Below are 26,581 nucleotides of genomic sequence, written 5' to 3'. Positions count from 1 at the left end.
TTGGGCAAATAGAGACCCTTCAAATAACTTGAAAAGATACTCCCTCCCTGGAGAGCACTTCTCCTCTCCTTTCTTTTTTTCTTTTTTTTTTTTTTATTGGGGTCAGGGACACTCACCACTGAGTCCCATCCCCAGCCCTTTTTATATTTTATTTAGAGACAGGGTCTCACTGAGTTGCTGAGGCCCTCACTAAGTGGCTGAGGCTGGCCTTGAACTCCGGATCCTCCTGCCTCAGCCTCCGGAGTCACTAGGATTAAGGGCTTGTGTCACGGTGCCTGGCAAGTTTACCTCTTAACCCTTGGCATTCTGTAGGTTAGTATCAGCTAGAGAACAGAGAAAAACTTCAGAGGAAGAGAGAATAACAGGAGGTGGGGACGCCCTTCCATTGGCAGGAATTGGAACCATTTGTTTAACAGCATTAATCATTTTTCTTTCAAAACAAATCAAAGCAATTTTAGGTTAATGCTTCCCGGAGAAGTTCACTGTGGATGAGTCAAGTGACCTTCAAACATGCCACGGGCCCTCCCTTCTGGAATTGGGGGGTTGAATCAGATCCTAGCATCAGCCACTGCCGTGGTTGGTGGGAAGCCTTCCCAGGCCTGGGTGCCACCCAGGACCCTTACTGGTGTCAGAGAACAATCAGCTTCAGCAGAAAACCGCCAACAGGTTAACTTTGGAAAGCCCAGGGCCAGATTTAGCAGGAAGCAAGGCCCTTCAGGTGTCACAAGAAACAGAATAAGCTCCTGGCTCTGCCTTGGTGTGGGGACGCCATGCTCAGGTGCTGGGGGCAGAAGGCCAACCCCTGCTGGAGTTTTCAGACAAACTCAAATACTTGTGCTTTTGTTCTTAAACTGATTATTTAAACTCAATATTTCATTTAATTTTTTTTTTTTTTTTTGGTACTAGAGATTGAAGCCAGGGATGCTTAACCACTGAGCCACATCCCCAGCCCTTTTTAATATTTTATTTAGAGACAGGGTCTCCCTGAGTTGCTTTGGGCCTTGCTAAATTGTTGAAGCTGGCCTCAAACTTGTGATCCTCCTGCCTCAGCCTCCTAAGCCGCTGGGATAACAGGTGTGCGCCACTGAAATCTTTACTGAAACAAGAAATGAACGATAACAGCCACAACCCTCAGGCTGCTGGAAAGAGCTTATTTCCTGCCAAGATCCCAACACAAAACTACCTTGGATTCTCATGCAGAGGTTTTCAGTGACTATTTGTAGTCTAAGAAAGATGATTTTCTTCTATGTAGTAAGAATCATAAAACCAAGTGCCTGTAGGGCCTAGGAAAATAACATGAAATACATTTAATGAGGACTCAGGTGATTTAGGGACATCAACTTTTGTCTATAAATTAAAGCCTGCTCTCAACTCCCACCAGTTAGGTCTTTGCAGGAATAAGACCATAGATTCTCAAAATCTGATATAAATACAAACACACACATCGTCAGATATTTCTACTTTCTAAGTACCATTAGTTAATTAACTAAAATTAATCAGCCCCTAATTACTTTTAAATCATAGTTTGCTGGCTAGATCAATCCCACCTGTATGCCCAAGTTCATCTGCCAGTTTGTGAAGTTCAATAGAGAGGAAGAAAATGAGAAATAAGCAACAGAAAGAGATGCTAGACGTTTCCCTCTGTTGAAGTGATGAGTGGATTCTGGGGTCTTTCATGATTATGAAGGACTCTGTGAAAGCATCACCATATCTGAAATTCCTTTTTATTTTTGGTACCAGGGATTGAACCCAGGGGCGCTTAACCACTGATCCCCAGCCCCAGCCCTATTTATTTTTTATTTTGAGACAGGGTCTCATTGAGCTGCTGAGGGCTTCTCTGAGTTGCTGAGGCGGGCCTCAAATCTGTGATCCTCCTGCCTCAGCCTCTCCCACTCAAATCACTGGGGTTCCAGGCATGCGCCACCTAAACTTTAGGCAGACCTAAAGTTTCTGATTCATAATTTCAAAGCTGTTTAAACTTTTCAAAGAGTCTGACATAAAGAGCCCCAGAGAATGAGGTTTAATGGGTCAGGAGAAAGTAACGGTCAAATACTTGAGATTCTGGCAAAGCTCACAAAGAAGATGGAGAAGACACTCAGGGTATGGACCTGCTTTTAAGCTAGCCTGGGGCTGTTAGATGAGAAAATTCCAAGAACTGGAAAAAAAAAAAAAAGTGCAAAGCAAAATCTATATATTACTGAGAAAAATGCAGCAGGGCAGAGAGAAACCAAGTTCTTCTCATCAAGCCAATAATATTTACCGCCTCTGGGTAGTGCCCAAATATTTCAGGAAATGTCGATGTCTTTCTTTGTCAAGTCAGGCCAGACTGAATATTGAAACACAGCATAGAGCATCAGGAAGAATAACCAAATCAACACCTTGCCTCCTCTTGTGCAAAGAATCTGAACAGGAAGATTCATGGCCAGGCCCCAGTGAGGTGGTGCATGCCCATAATCCCAGCAGCTCTGGAGGCTGAGGCAGGAGGATCGCCAGTTCAAAGCCGGCCTCAGCAACATCAAGGCCCTAAGCAACTCAGTGAGACCCTGTCTCTGAATAAAATGCAAACAGGGCTGGGGATGGGGCTCAGGGGTTGAGAGCCCCTGAGTCAATCCCAGGGAGGAAGGGAGGAAGCAAGATGTGTGGCCAGTGTCCCTTCTCTTTCCCCCACCGACAGTCACGCCTGACTGTTTCAAAGAGTCCCAGAGTCTCTAGATGATCTGGGAACGACACAGAAGGAACCTGCAGTGGACCCTGGGGCCCCACGTCACTTCCCTCCCTGTTTCCTTCTGACACCCCGACTCTTCTGGCCCCACACGCTGGTCTGGTGGATGAAGCCCACTCTGGCTCTGAACTGGGCTGAGGAAGGACGGCAGGACAGGGGCCAGGGCCACCCTCCCTCCGGGCACCGTACCTGCTCGGGCTTCAGCCCCGGGGGCACCCAGGCGTACTCCTCCAGGGCGCAGCCCGAGTCGTCGTCCGACGTGGAGTTCCTCTGGAAGTCGAACATGAGTTTGCTGATGGTCTTCTCCATCTCCAGGGGCATCACCGTCACCATGTGCTCCTCCTGGGGACACTTGCAGTGCAGGCAGATCTTCCTGAGGGCGGTAAAAACAGGGCAGGTCAGAGGGAGGCTGAGAAACCGCCTGGTCAAGGGCCTGCCAGCCACCAGCCCTTGGATCCCACACAGCCCTGGGCGCCAGGCTTCTGGGCACCCCTGCCCTGTGGAGGGCGTGGCACACGCGTGTCATGGGAAAACAGCAAGAAAGGTCAGGGTTCACGAGGCACCCATGTTGAGGAGGTTGACGCTGGGACCCCAGACTTCTCTTCTAAATCAGTGACCCAAGCTGGCCGCGGTGGTGCACACTGGTAATTGCAGTGTCTCAGGAGGCTGAAGCAGGAGGATCACCAGCTGGAGGCCCAGCCTCAACAACTTAGCAAGACCCTGTTTCAATAAAAAATAAAAAGGGGGGCTTGCAGTGGTAGCTCAGCGGCAGAGCGCTCACCTAGCATGTGTGAGGCACTGGGTTGGGTTCCATCCTCAGCACCACATAAAATAAACAGAATAAAGGTATTATGTTCATCTACAACTAAAAAAAATAAAAAATAAAAATAAGTACCTAAAAAGGGCTGAGAATGTATCTCAGAGGTAGGGTGCTCTTGGGTTCAATCCCCAGCACTGCCAAAAAACAGTAATAAAAAAAAAATAAATCAATATCCCAAGAAGAACAGTAATATAATTTTCACTTTATTAACTCAACCACTAGATATTGATCATGAGCACAATTTCCTCCACTGTTATACCAATTAAATATACGAAATAAATACCTTGACCAGAAACTACCAGTAGATTCAACAAACACTGACAACATACTGTTTTTATACTTATTTATTTATGTATATATTTTTGGTACCAGGGATTGGACCCAGGGGCCTTGGCCACTGAGTCACATCCCCAGCCCTATTTTACCTTTTATTTAGAGACAGAGTCTCACTCATTTGCTTAAGGCCTCACGGAGTTGCTGAGGCTGGCTTTGAACTCTCGGTCCTCCTGCCTCAGCCTCCCGAGCTGCTGGGATTACAGGCGTGTAACACCAAGCCCAGCGATATACCCTTTTATTAAAAGGTTCCTAAAGCCACACACACAAAATAGGAAGAAATGGTTTTAAAAAGATCCATGGATGATATTTTCTTCAAGAAGAAGAGCAAATGTATTTTCCCCCACTAGACAAGCCTGGCCCTGAGATCTCATGAGAAAAGCCTTTTTACCTCTATTAAAGGTCCCTGGTTTGAAATTCTAATTGGAACCCCAGATTTTCCTGTATGTTGGAAGTTTTTTATATATACAAGAAGATCATGCATCTGAATTATTTCAAAAGGTAGCAGCCAAAGATAAAAATCTCTCCCCCAAACTGAACATTTCTCTTTTAAGGTTACCATCTGTTCCCTTATCCATGGCTGCAGAAACGAAGAAGCAATCAAAACACCAAAGTCAGCGACAAAAGCATTTCTATTCTGTCCTCTGATCCTTTCTCCTGGTTCCCTTAGCAATCTTCGTTTATAAAGGCAAGGAGAGAGCTCAGGATTCTGGACCCCACCCAAGACTGAATTGTCTGACAACAGCTTCGTTAAGATGAACGCTTTGCTCACATGCACAGTTCATTAGCTCCTATTATATTCATGAAATCCTAAGATCATTACATCTCCCAAAAAGCCGTGAGCTTTAACACTACCAAAGCCCCCACTCCCATGTTCTCTGATAGCCACTGTGATCTATTTTCTGTCTCTATCGCTTTTGCGATTCTTCGTGTAAATGAAACCACACAATATTGCATCCTTGGAAACTGGTTTCTTTCACCTAAAATGATGCTAAGGTGAATCCAAGTTGTAGCATGACTCAATCCCTCATTCCTCTTGATGGCTTAATAATATTCTGTTGTATGGACATACCACAATTCATGTTCACCAGCTGATGAATATTTGGACTCTTGTCTTTTGTGAATAATGCTGCTCTGAATTTAGATACAAGTTTTTTTTTTGTGTGTGTGTGTGTGGCTACATGGTTTCATTCCCCATGAGATGCAATGTAGGGATGAGATGCTGGGTCATACCTCAGCTTGTGTGTAATATTTTGAGGGACTGTCAAACTGTATTACAAAATATCTGCACCACTGCCTTTATCAATTTCAGTGAAGGAGGGTTCCATTTCCCCCTACATCCTTGACAAACTTGTTACTGTCTGTCTTTTTGACTGTAGCCATCCTAGTGGGCATGAAGGTGTCTAATTGTAGTTTTGCATTTCCTTAATGGCTAATCAAGGTGAGCACCTTTTAATGGGCTTTTATATATCTTTTTATGGAAAAATATATCTATTTTTCCCCATTGGGTTGGGTTCTGATTGTTGTATTTTAAATGGTCTTTATATGGTTTCCAGATACATTATTTACCAGATATACAATTTGCAGAATTTGTTTCCTCATTCTGTGGATTGGTCTTTTACTTTCTGGATTATACTCATTGAAGCATCAAAAATTTGAATTTTGATGAAGTCCAGTATTATGGTTGGATGTGGTGTCCCCCAGAAGCTCACGTGTGAGATGGTGCAAGAAGGTTCAGAGGAGATACCACTGGGTTGTGAGAGCCTTAACCCAACCAGTGAATGGACCCTGATGGGATTAACTGGGTGGTGGCTGGAGGAGGTGGGTGTGGCTGGAGGAGGGGGCATTGGGGGCGTGGCTTTGGGGTCTCTATTTGTCTCTGGAGAGTGGAGTCTCTCTGCTTCCTGATCACCATGTGAGCTGCTTCCTTCCACCACACTCTTCCTCCATGATGTCCTGCCTCCCCTCGAGCCCTGAGGAATGGAGCCTGTTATCTGTGGACTGAGACCTCTGAAACTGTAAGCCATTAAATAAACTCTTCCTCCTCTACAGTTGTTCTGGTCAGGTCTTTTAGTCACAGCAGTGAAAAAGCTGGCTAAAATATCCAGTTCAGTGTTTTTCTATTGCTCATACTTTGGTTTCATATCTAAGAAACCACTATCTGGGGCTGGGCTTGTAGCTCAGTGGTAGAGCACTCGCCTTGCATGTGGAAGGCACTGGGTTCGATACCCAGCACCAAATTAAAAAAAAAAATGGGGGCATTGAATCCATCTACAACTAAAAAATAAATTAAAAAAGAAACCACTTTCTAACCCATGATTATATTTTCATTGAGGAGTCTCATGCTGTTAGCTGTTCCACTGAGGTTGATGAGCACCTTTGGGCTAATTTGTGCTGTGGTATGAAGCTCAACTTCATTCCCACATAGCTACCCTGATGTCACAGTGCCATCTGTTGCAAAGACTATAGTCTTTCCCTGGTGAACTAGCTTGGCCCCTTCGTCAAAAGACAATTTGACAAACGAGTTCTTCCTGGATTCTCAATTCTATTCCACTGACCCCACATCAGTACCTCACTGTCATGATTATTGGAGTTTTGTAGTAAGTTTTGAAATCATGAAGTCTGTGTTCTGCAACTTGTTTTACTGGAAAAAATGTTCTAGCTCTTCTGGGTCCCTTGCATCTGCACTCATAAAATGTGAATTTCAGAATTAGTTTGCCAGTTTCTACAGAAACCCTAGCTGAGACTGTTGGAGACTGCAGTGACTCTGTAGGTCAATTAAGGATCACTGCCACTTTAACAATGCCATCTCTCAATCCATAAAGACAGGATGCCTTTCCATTTATTTGTGTCTGCTTTAATTTCTTTCCAAGATATTTGGTGCTTTTCAGGCACAAGCCTTGCACTTCTTCGGTTTAGTTTATTCCTGAGTATTTTATTCTTTTTTGATGTTCTTGTAATTGGAATTGTTTCCCTGATTTCATTTGCAGGTGGTCAGTGCTTAGAACCAGATACGATTATCTGTACAGATGGTGTCTCTACAGTTCTGCAGAACTCCTTTGTGGGTTCTAACAGTGTGTGTGTTCTTTAGGATTTTTTATACACAAGACCATGTCAAATGTGAAGAGAGAGAGAGAGAGAGAGAGAGAGAGAGAGAGAGAGAGAGAGAGAGAGTTTTACTCCTTTCTAATCCGATGTCTTTTTTTTTTTTTCTTATCTTATTACCTTGGCTGGAACCTACACAATATTGAACAGAAGTGGAGAGACTGCACACACCCATGTCTTTTTCCTGATCTTAAAGGAAACTTTCCAATCCTTGACAAATCCTATGTTAGCTGTAGGGTTTTTCTGTAGATGCCTTTTATCAGGCTGAGCATTTTTCTCAGGAAAGGATATTGGATTTTGTTAAGTACTTTTTTTTTTTGCATCTATTGAGATGATCGATTGATTTTTGTCCTTTCTCTAATAAATGTGTTATGCCTGAATTTTGACACAGAAATGTACTTAAAGAAACAGAATCAGTTTAACCCAGTCAAGTTAAGCTGTCAGATTCTCCTACCACGTGGGTCTCACCATACTGAAAAATACACAGACGGTATACAACCCCCCAGATCTGGTTTGCATCTCCAAACTCAAAGAAGTTCCATCCAAACTCTGGATGTTGCTTTTAAAAATAGTCAGAACTCATTTTAGCAGAAAAATCTTTAATCAATCAGCTACTGAAGAGGTCAAGGGTGTTGTAAAGCATCAGGAACTCACCCCCTCCCTCCCCAGGAAATTTAATGCTAGTTTCTGTTATGGGGGGGGGGCGGAATTTCAGTGTCTTCAATCAAATTTAGCAAGTTTTGTGGCGATGACCACTTTTTTCTAGAAACTCATAATTCAAAAACATAACATAGGAACATTTTGTAAAAAACCAAATTCAGATCCCAGAATTTCCATTGACGAAACTCACTTATTCGGCAATCCAGGGGAGAGCGTGACATTTAGTCCTCGGTGGACGTGACCCAGTGAATATAAGATGTAGAAGGGGTGGGGGGAACATGAACAAAACCTTGAACAAACCAGATTCAGATGCGCCTTGCTGTGCAAATGGGGAGAGTGCTAAGGTCTCCATTCGGTTCTTCAACAAATAACTATCAACTCTAAGCACCTGAGATTTCTAACAAAAACAAAGATCTCTGCCTCAGGGCACCTGAATTGATGGGGAGACGCCACTAACAAGCAACAAATGTGACCAATCATTCCCTCACATGATACTCTAAGGGTGGTAAGTACTATGGGGGAATGAAATGGTGACCAAGTAAGGTCATCTGGCTGGGGTGGGGCAGATGCTGGGTTCTATGCACAGCATTTGACTTATTTATACCTTACACACATGACCCCAGATGTTCTGGTGTGGATGTGAGGTGTCCCCAAAAGCTCACGTGTGAGACGGTGCAGGAAGGTCCAGAGGAGACATGACTGGGTTGTGAGAGCCTTAACCCAACCAGTGAATGGACCCTGATGGGATTAACTGGGTGGTGGCTGGAGGCAGGTGGGTGTGGCTGGAGGAGGGGGCATTGGGGGCGTGACTTTGGGGTCTCTATTTGTCTCTGAGAGTGGAGTCTCTCTCTGCTTCCTGATCACCATGTGAGCTGCTTCCCTCCACCACACTCTTCCTCCATGATGTCCTGCCTCCCCTCGAGCCCTGAGGGATGGAGCCTGCTGTCTGTGGACTGAGACCTCGGAAACCCTGAGCCCCCAAATAAGCTTTTCCTCTCCTAAAATTGTTATTGTCAGGTCTTTTAGTCACAGCAGAAAAAAAAAAAAAAAAAGCTGACTAAAACACTAGACTCGCTCATCAGCTCTCCAAACAAGGAAATATCCTCCTTACTGTCTAGAGAACAAACCAAAGGTTCAGAGTGGTTGAGTAACTTGGTTCAAGAGCCTCCCTAGGTACTGAGTAGAACATGAAGGGAAAGGAGGATCCATTGGAACCATGAATAAAAAAATTGACTAAAAGAAACACCCGATTCCAACCTCAGAGCATTCTTTTGCCCTCCCCCCGCCCTCCCCCAATAACAAACTCAGAAAAAGACAAAGCAAGGACAAGAAAAGCAAAGAAAACAGAAATGGCAAATGGGAAGGCCACAAGGGCCCCATTCAGCTTCCCCGCTAGCTGCTGCCTCTGCTCCTCATTTATAATTAACAGGCTCTCCTGCGGCAAGGCGTCTTTATTTGCAGAGAATTTGCAACCTGTGAGGGATTCCATGACAGCCTCTGGAAAGGCTGATTTAATAAGCTCCCACCACAAACTGGGAAGCCAGGGCCCAGACCCTCGGAAAGGAGCTGAAGGTCAGAGGCCAAGCCGGGAGGATTTCTGGGGATCCTCAACGTGGGCTTCTCCCTGGGGCAAGATCACACAGCCCCACCCCACAGCTGTGTCTTTCAACATCCTGATCAAGGCTTTTCTCCTCCATGAAGCCTATTCCAGAGTGTATATGGGGGGGGGGGGGGAAATATCTGATTTGGCCTTTTTTTTTTTTTTTTTAAATAGACATTTTGAAAATAGAACCTGCTAGAAAAGCAGGATTTCATTTAAAAAAATAAATAAAGGGAGAGTCTTGGGTTTCATTCTGTCAATTATGTGCAGGGTTGACATTCTCCCTGCACATAATTGGGTGTGTGAATGACAGGGAGAGACCATGATTCAGAGTGGAGATTCTGCCCACCCCCCAGACAACCTCTGCGAAGGCCCGACTCCAAAGGTGCAGCTATTGATCCCTTTCCCAGCTCCTCCGTGGGGCTGTTCAATATGGCGGGTGGAGGCCACTGCCCATCTCAGCCTGGCTCCCTCATCGGCACCAGCGGCCACAGCATTCGGAGGAAGAGTAACAGTGTACACCAATCAAGGCTGCAGTGGGGAAGGATTCATGATACAGAGATCAGGGTGGGGGTGGAAGGTCGGTCCTGGAGAAGATGACAGGCTATTTACAACCCTCCTCCCTGAACCCCCAGGTCTTGCTTTGTGAGAACACTGATAGGGTGGATGCAAAAAGGTTTTCCTTGATAACGTGATTTCTGACCAGCACAAGTCAGAAACCGTAATGAATGAGATTTGAATGAGATTTATTTTTTTGTACCAGGGATTGAACTCAGAGGCACTTCAACACTGAGCCCCATCCCCAGCTCTTTTTCTATTTTCTTTAGAGACAGGGTCTCACTGAGTTGCTTAGGGCCTCGCTAAGTTGCTGAGGCTGGCTTTGAACTCGTGATCCTCCTGCCTCAGCCTCCCCAACCACATGGATTTCAGGTATGTGCCACCACGCCTGGTCTGGATGAGACTGTAAACATCATTAAGTCCCCCCACTTCTTCTTTTACCCTTTCCCCCTTTTAACAAGGAGAATTTTTTTTTTTTTTTTTTTTTGTAAAATAACTCACATGCAGAAACTCAGTATCTAAAATAGAGCTGCCTGTGTTGATGTTAGAGTGGGAGAATGCAAACCCAAGTCCTCTCATGAGCAAGCTCCACCCAGAGTCCAGCCAAGTTCATGGTCCTCAGGATTCCCAAGACACAAGACCACCACAGTCCTGGAATCAACATCTGATCTGGGTGCTTGGTGATCTAGAGGCTATGGACAGTTTTTTTTTTTTTTTGGTGGGTGGGGGATGGGGATGGGTACAGGGGATTAAACCCAAGGGCCACTGAGCCCCATCCCCAGCCCTATTTTGTATTTTATTTAGAGACAGGGTCTCCCTGAGTTGCTTGGGGCCTCGTAAAATTGCTGAGGCTGACTTTGAACTCCGGATCCTCCTGCCTCAGCCTCCCAAGGTGCTGGGATTACAGGCATGTGCCACTGCACCTGGCTTTTAAGAGAGAATTCCTACTGATGAAGCTCTGCAAGTAAATAGTGATTCTAGTCACAGGAAATTGTACGCCTGGTTTGCAAGGCATAGCACAGTGGTGCTTGGAGAGTAGAGGGGCCCCAGTGGTGGATTAGATGGGTCTGAGCCAGCGCCTGAGAAAGGCCTTTTCAGAGCACACCAGGTGACTGTCATGAAGGGGTCCTGGGTGCCCTTGGAGCATGCTCTTTGGTATCCAGTCTCCAGATGAGCTCCAGAATGTGCTCTGAAAACTGGTGTTGCTTCTACAGAAAGACCTGAGGATCTTGGCAACTCTGGGCAGTGCACACTGTTCAGGCTGTTCAGAGGATCTACACCCGTCCCACCCGCGTACCGCGTCTGAAGCTCCTGCTTGAGTCCACCCGTCCGTCATCTGGTGGGTACCTCCTGGGGCAGGGACTTAGGAAGGTACTTGGGAGAGGCCAGGTGACGTCGGCACAGAACAGTGTGCTGCCTGCAGGCTGTCCCCCTGCCTCCCACCTTCCCTGGGTTCTGGGCTCTTTCATCCCAGGTCCATGCCAGATCAGGTTCTTCAAGAGTGGCTCAGCCCTAGTACAAACCAGGTGACCGGGCTGGAATTCACAGACCTGGACTTCACTTGGCAAAGCCTTGGGCAGCCGAGCTCAGGTGTGGGAAAATAAATGTTTGTTAAAGACAAAGGATGAACATGATCCAAGGTCCTCCCTGGCTGGGTGCAGAGGTGCATGCATGTGACCTCAGCAACTGGGGAAGTTGCTGAGGCAGGAAGATCATGAGTTTAAAGCCAGCCTTGGCAACCCAGCGAGGCCCTAAACTACTCAGTGAAACCCTGTCTCTAATAAAATATAAAAAAGGGCTGGGGATGGGGCTCAGTGGTTAAGCGCCCCTCTGTGGTCGAGGTACCCCGTTTTTGGTACCAAAAACAAAACCAAAAAATTCTCCCAAGATTCTAACTGGCTAAAAGTAAAAGAATCTCTTTTTATTTGTAATAATAAAGCCAAAAAGGGAAGACATTTTCCTCCTCATTATACTTATCATAATTCAAAGTTACTGCTTCCTCATTCTATAAAGAAGAAAAAAGTAGCAACAAACAATGAATGTACAAAGAAATCGGGAATCTCAGACAAGCCAGACCAATAAGAAACTGCCACACATCACAATCCCAAAGATGGTGACTGTTAAGGAGAAACAGCTGCTGGCCGGCTTGTCCCTCGGTGCTCAGAAAACTGGAGAGCAAATTTCATTCTGTGTGCTTCCCTTCAGCGAGAGCCAGGGGACAAGGCTTGGGCCTGGAGTGAGCAGACGCAGCCAAAGCCACCCACACAGGCCCAGCCGGCCTCCTCAGCAAAGAGTCTGCAGGACTCAGGCCCATAAGTGGCTCCTTCTGATCCAGTGCCCTGTGGCAGGGATCAAGAATTTGCTGATGTCGTGTGGAAGATAAGCTGAACGTGGCAATGACGTACGTACCTAGGGTATGGCGGAGCTTAAAAAGGTCCCTCAGATCAAAACACATCTGCCAACCTGATTTCCATAGCTATCAGCTTTGCATGTTCTGTGCGAGTGGAGAGAGACGGGGCGTGGATCATTTCAACCCTCCAAGACTTGGCTCTGAACCGTGTCTTTGTGTGTCCGTCACACATCCGCCAAGGGAGCAGTGACTTATCCCACTTTAAATCACCTAATGGATCTGCCCTGGGAAAGTCCGACTCCGGGGTTGCTGGGAAGCATCTCCGAGCTCTCTGGGCTCGGCTGCCCAGCTCCCCTGAGTTTTCCAGAGAGCACCACCTTTTCCCACGCACCAAAGCACCAGCATAAAATGAGCCAAACGTTCCTTTTACGTTTCCTGGTCTTTGGTTGACACCCTTCTGTGGGTTCAGGCTCACTCAGGTGTTACGGGCAAAGAGAATTTTTATGGGACCACAGGATGCCCAGAAGGAGAAGCAAGCAAATAAAAAGACAGTGGGTTTGCCCAAAGACCCCTGCTGGGTGCGGTGTGCACATCTGTAGTCCTGGTCGCTTGGGAGGCTGAGGCCGGAGGATCACAGGTCCAAAGCCAGCCTCAGCAACTTAGCGAGGCTATAAGTGACCTTGTGAGAACCTGCCTCAAGATAAAAAAAATAAAAAGGGCTGGGGCTGGGGCTCAGTGGTAGAGCACTTGCCTAGCATGTGTGAGGCACTGGGTTCAATTCTTAGCACCAAACAAATAAACAAAATACTGTGTCCATTTACAACTAAAAAAAAAAAAGGTGGGGGGTGGGTGGGGATGTGGCTCAGTGGTTAAGCACCCCTGGATTCAATCCCTGATACCAAAAAATAAATAAAAGACAGGCCCTTTTATGTCCCAGGGAGTCAGTAAGGACTGGAAACAAGATCTGGTGGTTTGGAGGCAGAGCCTGGAGGAGGCAGAGCCTGGAGGAGGCCAGAGCCAGGACGGCTGAGCTGTCACAAAGAACATGACCCGTCCTCCTCCTCATGAGGGTCCACACAGGGTTTCGGCTCTTGCCTTATACAGGCCTCATGAAGTTCAAGTAGAAGGTCGGAGGGTCAGGAAGGAAGAAGGAAGGAAATGCGTCCGCAGAGGCTGGCCGGAATGTTCCCAGCGGGGTCCCAGGGCAGGCGTGACCTGCAGGGCCCTCCCTTCACGGCCGAGGTCTGCAGGGAAGGATGGGTCCAAGGCTGGGTTCTATTCCTACGATCACGTCCACTTAGGGAGGACTGACAGTACTCGTAGTTTTCCCTGCAGTTAACTTGATTCATTCTCTCTCAGCAATCCTGTAAACATGGCTTTTCCCCTTTTTTCTTTATTTTTTAGTACCAGGGGTTGAACCCAGGAGCACTGACCACTGAGCCCCCTCCCCAGTCCTATTTTTCTATTTTATTTAGAGACAGGGTCTCCGTGAGTTGCTTAGGGCCTCGCTAGTTGCTGAGGCTGGCTTTGAACTCCTGATCCTCCTGCCTCAGCCTCCTGAGCTGCTGGGATGACCGTTGTGCGCCATCAAACCCAGTAAGCTGGCATTTTTTTTTTTTTATGCATTTCGCATAGAGAATAATTTAGGCTGAAACTCTTAAGTGACTTGACTGAAGTTATATAGATGAGACTCCAAGACCAGTGCTTTCTGTTTTAGAATATTTTAGTCAAATATTCCTTCCTTCCTTTTGTTTCATGCTTTCCTAGATCCATCCACCTCTCCCTTTATCCTTTGTTCCTTATCTACCCACCCACCCAACCAACCAACCAATATTAATTGAGCATCTACTGTAATAAGATGCTGGGCAGAGCCAGATGAGGTGGTACAGGCCTGTAATCCCAGGGGCTCAGGAGGCCGAGGCAGGAGGATCCCACATTCAAAGCCAGCCTCCACAACTTAGCAAGGCCCTCAGCAACTCAGCGAGACCCTGTCTCAAAATACAAAAAGGGATGGGGACATGGCTCAGTGGTTGAGTCCTGGCACCAAAAATATCAATTCTGGGCACAGAACAATCATTAAGCCAGACATTTTATCCATATTCTCATGGAGCTTGGAGCCAAGAGAGGAAGACAGATAAGAGTCAAGTGAACAGAGATAAACTTCCCTTCCTAGATAGGGATAAAGTGTCCCAACAGACAGACGGAGGGTGGGCCAGACGGCTGTCCCCGCTGATGTGACACGGGAGTCCCAGTGAGCAGAGGACCGCCAGGCAGCCAGAAGAAACCCAGGGTAAGAGTTTTCCAAGCCGAGAGAAGGTGGGCCTCCAAGCCCTGGGCAGGGAGGTGACTCAGGGAGGTGACCTGGTGGCCACCCTCCTCCCCCAGCACCACCTGCATGGTTGACAGTGGCCAAACTGGCTGAGCCACTGCCTGTCCCCGAGCCCAGGCACAGATGTGAAATTCAGGGGACCGTGCCATCTTAGTGGGCGTCGGGAAGACCTGGCCTGCTCCCTAATTGGCTTCTCTGTCCCATACCCAGGCGTCAGTCGGCACATCCTGTTTTGTGGGGTCTCACCGGCTTCCCCTGAACTGCCCACCTGTCACCAGGGACCCAGGCCTGAACCCTGACATTTGCCTCGTCTGGAAGGAGATTTCTATCTCTGTGAGAGAAGAGAAAAAAGAGGTTTCCTAATCGGCACAGACGCTGAAGGGCGGAGACCGTGCCAGGGCCAGCTGCGCATGAGGCTGGTGGCAGCTTGGTGCCAGAACAATTCTGCCTGGTCCTGTCGCGCTCCCTGCCTCCCACCCGGGCTCCAGCGGCTCCAGCCATCTGCACAGAGGAGCGCCTCTGCCCCGGGGCCACAGGAGGCTGTAGGGGGAGTCTCTCGGGGGAGTCTCTCGGGGCAGGTGTTTCTTGACACTCTGCCCATCCAGGTTTCAATGAAAGACGCAGGGCATTTAATTTATCTTTTTTTTTGGTGTGGGGGTGCTGGAGATTGAACCCAGGGGCACTTGACCATTGAGCCCCATCCCCAGCCCTATTTTATATTTTATTTAGAGACAGGGTCTCGCTGAGTTGCTGAGGGCCTCACTAAATTGCTGAGGCTGGCTTTGAACTCAGGATCCTCCTGCCTCGGCCTCCTGAGCCGCTGGGATTACAGACGTGCATATGCCTGGCCCACATATTATTTTTGATTAACAATCTAAGAATAAATCACAGACATCATCCCGTATCTATATACAGACAAAAAAAACCCCATCATCCTTTATCAGCATCTATCTCAGAATAAGAACCTTCTTTTCAATATCCCCCACAAGTCTGCTGTGCTTTGAAATTCATGGCCCAGTCCTTGTGGCCCAGCCCTTTTATATATTTCATTTAGAGACAGGGTCTCGCTGAGTGGCTTAGGGCCTTGCTCAGTTGCTGAGGCTGGCTTTGAACTCGTGATCCTCCTGCCTCAGCCTCTGGAGCCACTGGGATGACAGGTATGTACCCCCTCTCCCAGCCCTCCTTACTTTTTTTTTTTAATATTTTTTTAATTGTTGATGGACCTTTGTTTTATGTATTTGTACATGGTGCTGAGAATCCAACTCAGTGCCTCACGCATGCTAGGCAAGTGCTCTGCCACTGAGCCCCAGCCCCCTTCCCGTTTCTTTTGGTCCATGTGAACCGCTCCCAGTACCAACCACAATTGCTGATACATAGTGGACGTTCAGTGAATTACTGTTTAGTGAATGGAAACTTGTCACAAATATTCTGTCGTTGCCTTCTTCCCTGGCACGCAGCACTCCATTGTGCTCTGGCTCGTGGTTCCCAGTGCAGTAGGACCTTCTCCAAGGGCCCCTGAAGTGACTCCTGGAATTGGTGGACAAGCACCGCTACCTCCGCGACTCTCCATGGAGACATATATGTATGTGTGTGTGTGTGTGTATATCTACACACACACACACACACACACACATATATGATGCAGGTGGACCCAACACCTTTATTTTATTCATTTTTACATGGTGCAGAGGATGGAAACCAGGGCCTCGCACATGCTAGGCCAGCACCCTGCCACCGAGCCCCAGCCCTAGGCCCTCTTCGTAGACCTTATCTGAGGAACATTCTGTACTCATCTGAAACCAGTCCTGATTGCCCCAAACTATAACCCTGTCCTTGACCCCCCCCCTGTATGGGCACGCACCTTTCCCCACCTCCCTTCCCCAGCTGCCTGTCGGCTTCGGGGGATCACCTCCCACAGGTCTTGATGTTCAAGTACCTCCTGAGGGTCGATTCTGGGGGAACCCCATGCTGTCCTACTAGCCAGTCAGGGTATAGTTACACATCTTTAAAAATGCATGTTCCTGAGCCGTCATCCAGGACGTTCAAAAGGGATCATGTTCCCACTGCTCAGAAATGACAAGATGGCCAAACCAGTTGTGGTGGCTCATACCTGTCATCCCAGCAGCCCGGGAGGCTGAGGCAGGAGGATTGCTAATTCAAAGCCAACCTCAACAATTTAGCGAGGCCCTCAGCCACTCGGGGAGACCCTGTCTCTCAATAAAATACAAAATAGGGCTGAGGATGTGGCTCCCTGATCTAGTGCCTCTGAGTTCAGTCCCTGGTACAAAATAATCCCTGTGTCCGTGTGGATAAAGGGGGAGTCGGAGGTGAAGAGGTGAAAGAGCACCTGGGCATGCAGTACAAATATGGCAAAATGTTAACAGTAGAAAAATCTAGAAGGGTCACGGGAGTTCATCACACTCTTCTGGTGACTTCTAGATGACACTGAGAATTTTCAGAACAGAAACCGTCCAGCAGAAGGGTGGAGCACTGGGACTGTTGTTTGGCGGTTGGCAACGTCAGGAGCATCGTGTGTCAGGGGGTGGCCGGGTCAGGAGATGTCAGGGAGGGGTCCCGGGAGGCAGCTGGTCCGAAAGGCTGCCCAGAGGGAGGACTCCAGGCAGGAGAGAAAAGGAAGGCGTATTCCTGACAGGTGAAGGAAGGCGTGGAGGAGGGAGGGGACAGGGTGCCCTCGTGATATTGAGAGGAGTCTCTGTGGTGACGGGGTGGCAGCTGGGGAAGGATCCGTGCGACCCAGCAGGAGGAGTCTGGCTGTGTCGTAGATGCCTTTGCCAGCCCTGAGGAATCTGCCCATCAAGCGCGTGGAGGGCTCATTCAGCATGGTGACGAGTAGACAGAGCCGCCGCGGAGCTTGGCCACGGATGGCGTCTCCATGGCAACCCCGCTACCTGCATCACCACATCCCTGCGCAGGGCCCTGGGTATCCAGAGCGGCTCAGTTCCCGAGCTGTCAGACCCAGGGCTCAGCTAGCCATGAGCCAAGGCGGACGGCCCAGGGTGCTGCCTCGGGATGGGTCCCTCTGCGTCCCTGTGTCCACATGCCAAGTGGGGTTTTATGGCGTGTAAGGTTTTGCTTCATTCGCAGAGCTAAGTGGCAAGAGATGAGTCATTCGGGGGGAACAGCTTCTGGGGAGATGGCTGTAAACTGAATCCCAAGACTCCTCAGGCCCAGACTTCAGGGCAAAGAAGGGCAGAATCTACAAAATAACCTTTTCTTTCTGCCTTTCTCCTTGGGCCATCTGTCAAAGTACGTGGTCGGCTTCCAGCTCCCTAGTGGAGCTGGAAAGCCACGTACCCAAGATCTGAGGTATTGAATATCCCCTAGGAACTCCAAGATGGCATGATGCCATGGGTTTTAAGAGCTCAGATTCTGAGCAGGGTGCAGTCGTGCACACCTGCAATCCCAGGGGCTCAGGAGGCAGAGGCAGGAGGATCCCAAGTTGAAGGCCAGCCTCAGAAATTTAGCAAGGTTCTAAGCAACTTAGCAAGACCCTGTCTCAAAATAAAATATAAAAAGGGCTGGGATGCAGGTCAATGGTTAAGCACAGCCCTGGGTTCAATCCCTGATACAAAAAAAAAAAAAAAAAAGAAAAAGAAAAATATCTCAGATTCTGTAGTCATTCTGGGTTCAAATCATGCCTCTGCCACTAGGATTTGCAGAATAGGTGTTAGGATTTAAAAACTGAATAGATAAACATGCTTCACATTTAGCAAAACTCAACTATGTGCCAAGTGCTGGGTCCTATGTTGTGCCTAGAGATACAGAAGAAATAAATTAATACCATCAGGTTTCTCGTGCTCTGAAAGTCAATCTAGACCCTCCTAATGTATTGCAGTTAGGATGGAAAACCAAGTGGCCAACAGTTCCTTTATGGAAATCTTTATTCGACGTTAAGCTTACCTGAGCCAGGTAATCTGATCCCTATCCTTACTTTGATTTTTCAAGGTCACACAAATGACGTACAATCAAGCAGACAGGTTAGATAGTAAATAAGCAAGGATCAAGCACGTTGGAGTTTACCATTCACTTTTCACTCCAAGTAACAAGAACTGCCAATGACTGACTCTCTCTGAGGTGAGTCAGAGGAGCAGGGTTGTCTGCAGACAGGGCTCAGGGAAGGCAAGGGCTGTGGGTGCTGGAGGCATCTAGAGCGACACACCTCTTGTTCCCTGAGTCAGGAGAAGTCATGTCACTGTCTCTGGCTTCATGCCCGGGGTAGTACGATCTCCCCAACTTTTCTTTTTTTTTTTTTTTTGTTACTAGGGATTGAACCCAGGGGTGCTTAACCACTGAGCCCCATCCCCAGCCCTTTTTATATTTTCTTTAGAGACAGGGTCTCACTGAGTTGCTTAGGGCCTTGATAAGGTGCTGAGGCTGGCTTTGAACTCGTGATCCTCCTGCCTCAGCCTCCTGAGCCACTGGGATGACAGATGTGCGCCCCATGCCTGGCTTTAACTTTTCTTTTTAAGAAATTTTTTTTTTTTTTTACTCTGTTGAGCACTTCCTGTTTATCCTCAAGCCACACCTGGAGCTGAAAATTATCATTCTCATCACTCTATTGATGGGACAACCAAGGCCCAGAGAGTTTACAGAACTTACCTAAAGTCCTTCACCAAGCCTCTAAGGGTGCTTTGGGAGGGCCCTGCAGATGGGCTGCCCAGGTCCTTGATGCATGTCCAACAAGCCGTGCCTTCCCCCTGTTCACACGGAGGCCCCCACACCCCTGGAGAGTCCTGGGGAATTCTTAAGCGGCTGCTTATTCATAACATTTTTGGTTTCTGTCAGGCCGCCTTTCATCCAGGGGGATCAGCCAGCTCTCCACAGAGAACCCCAGCAAGCGGCCATCGCTGGGTAGACGCGGGCCAGCTGGCAGGGACATCCCGCAGGGGCCGGGCTGGTGGGGATTCTGGCAATGGTCACAGCCTCCAGACTTGACAGGGCCCTTGGACATCCGCGCTGAAGGGCTGGAGGCAGAAACTTCCCAGAAACCCCAAGACGCAGGCGGACCCCAGCAGACTGGCCAAACCAAAGGATGCAGGATCTGGGGCTGGGCAAGATCTGTGAGCCTGATCAAACCCCATGCTGGGCTGCAGGGAGACACCCCGGGGAGCCACCTGGCCTTGGTCAAGTCCAAGGGGAAAGCAAAACCAAACAGTGTTCTCAGGGTTCCACAGGAGGAGGCCCAGGGAGCAGCAAGAGGCTCCCTCCCCTTGTCGGGCTTCTGTGGTTTTGTCCCCAGCCAAGCAGCCGGAAGGGAAGGGGAAGGATGTGCCATGAAGACGACGTTTCCTGGTCCCTGCTGTCGTGGAAAGAAGCCCCTGAGAAACTGAATCTGCCTGCTCAAGGGCAGGAAGGTTCTAGAACGCTTTAAAAAGCCTTTTCAAACTTTTCATCAACCTTATTATTGCCATTGTATTTGGACCTCACAGGGAGCTGGAGGGAGGACGGGTGTCTCTTTGACCCTCTCCCCCCCCAAGCCTACACTGTGCAGAGACGCCCAGGCTGTTGGCCCAGTTGACACCATGAACCACCTACCCGTGGACCTCCCTGTAACCGGGGTGAGGCTCCATCCTTTATTCACCCTCTGTCCCCATCTCCAGCTTTCTCCTTGTCCAAGTCACCATCGGCTCCTGCTGGGGCGGCTGCAGAAGCAGAGTCTTTAATTTCCTGCCTCTTCCCACTCCTGCCCTTCTAGAACAATCTAACTTCCACCACTATTTGTTTTTTACAGCAGAGGTGATAACATTTGAGTCTCCTGCTTGAAATGATCCCATCGGCTCCCCACCGACACAGTTTGTCACCACGACAAGACCTGTGGCATCCGGACCTCTCCTGTTGCCCTTCACAACTTCATTTTATGCCACCACCCATACCCCCATCTTGTCCAGTGCTTCAGCCACAGTGGCCTTTATCTGTCCCATGCCCTCTTTTAGGATCTTTGCCATGTCAGTGTTGCCTACAATATTCTTGCAACTTTTCATGATCTGGCCTAGGGTTTGTTACATCATCAGTCAAAGGCCCAGCCTACAAAAATTGGCTCACCTCCTTGATGATGATGATGATGATGATTATTATTATTATTTATTATACTAGGGATTTAACCTAGGGACATTCTACCATCCCTAGGTTTTTAATTTTTTATTTTGGAGACAGGGTCTTGCAAAGTTGTTGAGGTTGGCCTTGAACCTGCAATCCTCCTGCCTCAGCCTCCTGAGTGCTGGCATTACAGATGTGTGCCACCATGCCCAGCTTCCATTCTATTATGTTTAAATGTTTTTATTCTTTTTTTTTTTTTTGGAGGGGTGCTACCAGGGATTGAATTCAGGGGCATTTGACAACTAAGCCCCATCCCCAGCCCTATTTTGTATTCTATTTAGAGACAGGGTCTCACTGAGTAGCTTAGGGTCTCACTGAGTTCCTGAGGCTGGCTTTGAACTCATGATCCTTGTGCCTCAGTCTCCCATGCTGCTGGGATGACAGGTGTGCACCACTGTATCCAGCTATTTTATTCTCTAACATTGTTCATTACCAGAAATTATTTTATTTATTGATGTGTCTTTCCTATGTCCCCACTATAATGTGAATTTCATAAAATCAAGGATTTTATCTTGTATCTATAACAATAAATATTTGATAATTGGCTCTTAAATATTTGAGTCTCTGATCCCTGGCTCAAAACCTAGCTTGGCAGTTCTCAACCAGTGGGCTATGAATCCTTCATGGGCATGATTACAGGTATGAGCAACGTGTATATTTTATTTTACTTTTATATTTACTTTTGAAACTATAACCATAAATATATGTTACTATAATAATGTAAAAAAATGATGTTGGCGAGGATGTGGGGAAAAAGGTACACTCATGCATTGCTGGTGGGACTGCAGATTGGTGAAACCACTATGGAAAGCCAAATGGAGAGTCCTCAGAAAACTTGGAATTAAACCACTATTTGACCCAGCTATCCCACTCCTCAGTATATACCCAAAGGACTTAAAATCACCATATTATGGTGATGCAGCCACATCAATATTTACAGCAGCTCAATTCACAATAGCTAGACTATGAAACCAATCTAGGTGCCCTTCACTAGATGAATGAATAAAGAAAATGTGGTATATATATTCAATGGAATATTACTCAGCTTTAAAGAAGAGTAAAGTTATGGCATTTGCCAGTAAATGGTTGGAGTCGAGGAATATCATAGTAAGCAAAATATGCCAATCCTATAAAACCAAAGGCCAAATGTTTTTTCTAATATGTGGATGCTAATTCACAATAAGGCAGGGGGCACTAGGGAAGAATAGCGTTACCTTAGATTAGGTAGAGGGAAGTGATGGGAGGAGAGAGGAGGGGATATGGGGATAGAAAAGACAGTAGAATAAAACAGACATTATTACTGTATGTATATTACTGTATATTATACATATATAACTGTACATGATCAATATGATTCTGCAACATGTATACTCAGAAAAATGAGAAATTATATCCCATCTCTGTGTGATATATCAAAGTGCATAAATGCATTTTACTGTCGTATATGACTAACTAAAACAAATACATAAATTAAAAAAATAATGTCAAAAATGTAGAGTGCAATTCAACTATGTGATGACTAGTGTAGGAGCAACACAGAGAAGAAACATGCTTTGCCCTCAGTTAATGAAAGAATGCAAAAGAGTAAGGTTAGAGTAGAAGAGGATCATTGCTGAGAATGTTCCAGAACATCAGTGTGATTTAACTGTTATGTAAACTACAAAATGTCCAACATTGAAAAGTAAGTCTGGCTGGGCTCAGTGGTGCCTGCCTGTAATCCGAGTGGCTCAGAAGGCTGAGGCAGGAGGTTCACAAGTTCCAGGACAGCCTCAGAAACTTACCAAGGCCCTAAACGACTTAGCAAGAGCCTGTCTCAAAATTAAAAGGGCTGGAGATGTGGCTCAGTGGTAAGTGTCCCTGGGTTCAATCCACAGTATCAAGAAAGAAAGAAAAGAAAAGCAAGAATTGGGACAAGAAAAAAATAAAAACCCCTGACCTAGCCCAAAGTAAATGCTCAAAAAAAAAAAAAAATCTGTTAATCTATTCAGCAAATAGAGGCAGAAGAAACAAGACCCTTACAGCCTCACATCTGAGACCACACCCTCAGCCCACTCCTTCTAGAGCAGAAGAAAACCAGTGGTTCTCCTTGGACCTCCGCGGGGGCTAGCAGGAGATCCTGGGCCGTCGGTTGGAAAGGGCTGTATCTTCACAGGGCAGAGTATTCTTTGTCTCTGTGAACCTATGGAGGTTTTTCCAGATGAGAAATGAATGATCCCACCACTCTATCAAGCAGTTCTGTTTTCTGGTAGGGGGATTGAACCCAGGGGCCTAGCCACTGAGCCACATCCCCAGCATCCCCCCTCCCCCACCTTTTTTTTTTTTAACGTATTTTATTCCCGAGTCCCTGGGATTACAGGCAGGTGCCACCACGCCTGGGTCTAGCACTTCTTAACTTCTGGGGTGCCTGATGCCTTCAAGAATCCCATGAAAGCTGGAATCCCTCCCCTTAAAAAACAACAACAAAAAAAAAATGAACATTTGCAGATTCATGGAAACTTCTGAGTTGAATTTCAAGAAGGGTCCCCAGTGCCGTCAGTCGCTTGGCCCGCAGGGATCCCCAGCTCCAAGCACCTGGTTCGTAGAAGGGATTCGGAGGGAAAGGCCTTCCGTGGGGTTGAAGGGGCCCACGGGGCCTTGGATCTGGCAGATGCTTCGTGCTATTTCTCTCTCTCTCCTCTCTGGCTCTGCAACACTCCTTTAAAAATTCAAAATAGCTCATGATATCATAGCTGCCATTTAGGATGCTGCCTCCCCGCAACTCCGTGGTGCAGGATGAGAAAGGATTTTAAAGCAAGGCAAGGGCAAAGCAGGCTGGGGTGTGGGAAGCCAGGCTGGCCAGGCGCAAGGGCGGCGGCAGGTGCCTGGTTCTGACCGGCCACGCCCAGGGAAGGTGTTGCTCTCTACCTCTCTGCCTCTGGGAAGCCATTCTGGCCAGAACAGAGGCCTCTGCTGTTAACAGGAGCCCAGTGCAGTGACTCGTTCTTTTGGAACCAGGGATTGAACCCAGGGGCACTCGACCACTGAGTCCCATCCCCAGCCCTTTATTCTATTTTATTTAGAGACAGGGTCTCACTGAGTTGCTTAGGGCCTCGCTAAATGGCTGAGGCTGGCTTTGAACTTGCGATCCCCCTGCCTCAGCCTCCAGAGCCGCTGGGATGACAGGCGTGCACCACAGTACCTGGCAGCACAATGAATCTTGGTGCTGCATTTCCCGGGTGCTTCCTCATGAGGCAGGGGCTTCAGGGGGCCCAACCTGCAGCAGAAAGCAGGGGGCTCATGGCTCCCCTCCGAGGCAGGCTTCTTAGACTGACAGGCTCTCCTGGCACCTTCTGAGATGATGAATTCAAATGCAAGTAACGGACTCGGGCGGAGACTTCAATGTCTGGACTCTCGATGGACAGGCAGGCAGGAGGAGGGCTGCGGCTGAGCGCTGTCCCTGCTGAGCCAGGGGCAGCCACCCATGTGCACTGGCTCCAAGACCAAAGGCCACTGCCCAGAGGACACCCAGAGAAGGACCCGTCACCAAGGAGGTGTTCCTCAGAGGCCCTCACGCAGGGAGACCAGAGAAGGATCCGGCATCACTGGTAATGACAAGTGGCAGGATTAAAACTTCACTAGCCCAAAATTCAAATAAGACATTGAATAAGTCCACAGACCCCCCACATCTGGGAGAAAGAACAAAGTGCAGAATAAGTAGAACTCAGAATTTCTTTTTGCCACACCTAAGCAGCTAGAAGGTATTCCATATCTATTTACTAGGTCAGGACAGCATGTAGGTTGGAAAGCTCTTGGTGGCTGGGCATGGTGGCACATGTTTGTAATCCCAGTGGCTCAGGAGGCTGAGGCAGGAGGATTGCCATTTCAAAACCAGCCTCATCAAAAGTGAGGCCCTAAGCCACTCAGTGAGACTCTGTCTCTAAATAAAATACAAAACAGGACTGGGGATGGGGCTCAGTGGTACCAAAAAAAAAGAAAGAAAACTTGCTTTATGATCCAATTAAAAATTTCTAGGAGAATAATGAGGAAGAGTAAGGGGAAAAGCAGACATCTGACATGCTGCCAGGTCATCGCCTGGTGTCCAGTGAGGTGTCATGTCAAACTCAGATTTTCAGGATCACTTCCTCCAACTTCCACGGAGAAGTCAGGTTCACGGGAACTCACTTTCGGGATCCTCATTCACGGGGTTGCCATGTCCTAATCCACGAGACACACTCAGCTTGGTGAGCCCTGCGTTTCCTACTAAGGCAGAAAAGTGATCTGACCTGTGGTTCACATTTGCAAAACCAAGACCGAAAGTGAATGGGAAGCTAATTCCAAATAATCAGAAACTCGGTGGACAAGAATGGCCCTCCTGAGTGAGCCCCCCCAGACAAAGGAGCACCTGTGTTCTGCAGAACGTTCCAAAGCCTCCAACTGCTTTGGAATGTCAGAATAAGTTAGAACAATGTAAAAATGAGATCATCTTGTCTGGCTGTGATCCCGACTTGGGAGGCTGAGGCAGGAGGATCACAAGTTCAAGGCAGCCTCAGCAAAGTAGTGAGGGAGGCCCTAAGCAACTCAGTGAGACCTCTTCTCACAAAAAAAATAAAAATAAAATAAAGAGGCTGGGGATGTGATTCAATGATAAAGCACCTCTGGGTTCAGTCCTTGGAACCAACACACGCACGTGCTAAGTCCCCATCTCTCACATCTATCGTCTTTTAAGTTGTGAAGGGTTCAGAATCAGATGGCTCTTGATGGACTATTTACCAGCTGTGTGAACTTGGGCAAGTTATTCAACCTCTCTGGGCTTAGTTATTGTAGAATGGAGATAACAGAACCCACCATAAAAGGTGAGGGTGAATTAAGAGATAGCGGCTCCAACGGGGAGTCCACCACACACGTCCAGCAGTCATTGAATGTCAGCTATTCATTATTGTCATTATTCTGGGAAGAAGAAAGAGTCATGGAGCCACAAAGTGATTTCTACCGAGTGGCACTCCAATGAGACATGACCACAACCTGGGGTTTCCGAATTTAGTCAAATTGTCTTTCCTGTGGCAGACAGCAGGAGCAGCAGCAGAGAGCTGGGTCAGGATGCAGAATCTGCATTTCAACAACTCCAGGTGCTGGCTCAGAGCTCAGGCGTGTGGACCCTGGACCCGGGCACTCTGTAGGGTGCCTCTGCATGACACAGCCTCACAGAGCTTCCGGAGAGAAGGAGAGACACCCCCTCACCCACCCGCAGGGTGAGGCAACCAAAGGCCAGAAGTTCTGCAGGCAGCTCCCAGTCATTCTCTGGAGGGCCCTGGGCTCTGCACACTTTCACAAGACAAGTGGGTCGTGGTGAGAATCCTGACCTTTCAGTTCCCAGCAAGAGCAGCCAACAGCCCCTGTTAGAGCTCTGTGCTGACCAGGTTGGATTCAGCCTTTTTTTTTTGGTAGGAGGGATGGAACTCAGGAGCACTTGACCACCGAGCCCCCTCCCCAGCCCTATTTTGTATTTATTTAGAGACAGGGTCTCCCTGAGTTGCTGAGCGCCTCACTAAGTTGCTGAGGCTGGCTTTGAACTGGCGATCCTCCTGCCTCAGCCTCCCCAGTCACTGTGAGGACAGGCGTGCGCCATCATGCATGCCCAGCTGGTTTCTTGATTCTAAATAAAGCTAACAGCATCCCGCTGTAAACTGCTGCAGGAATTAACAAGTTGTGTCAGGCACGCTGCCCACACCACACGGTAGGTGCCCAGTCCACGGCAGTATTTCTTCTGTCCACACAAACACGAACACACAGGTGACCTACAGCCACGCGGACACCCCAAACATCCATTTCCATCCACAGCGGCTACCCCGAAGCCACTCCCGACGTGGTGAGCACAGAGTCATCGCCGTTTCTCCGATGAGTTCTGGAACCTTCACCAACAAGTCTCTCCGGGGACTCATAACTGAAGAATCGAAGCCAAGGAAAGAGCTGGAGAAATGGCAGGGTGCCCAGATGAAACGAAATGCTAA

At 47.9% G+C, this 26,581-nt stretch overlaps 1 protein-coding gene across 1 annotated transcript in view; it reads right to left on the bottom strand.

Moving 5' to 3' along the window:
• The window catches only part of Prickle2 (prickle planar cell polarity protein 2), a 109,002-nt gene that overhangs the window by 78,791 nt on the left and 3,630 nt on the right, over positions 1 to 26,581 (bottom strand). The window contains 1 exon segment of the mRNA XM_077795609.1: positions 2,912 to 3,095. Within this exon segment, the coding sequence (XP_077651735.1) occupies positions 2,912 to 3,055 (144 nt within the window). The 5' untranslated portion in view covers positions 3,056 to 3,095.

Source organism: Urocitellus parryii, chromosome 3 (assembly GCF_045843805.1).
Source record: "Urocitellus parryii isolate mUroPar1 chromosome 3, mUroPar1.hap1, whole genome shotgun sequence".
Taxonomy (NCBI): Eukaryota; Metazoa; Chordata; class Mammalia; order Rodentia; family Sciuridae; genus Urocitellus; species Urocitellus parryii.
This window is presented reverse-complemented; position numbering and strand designations above follow the sequence as displayed.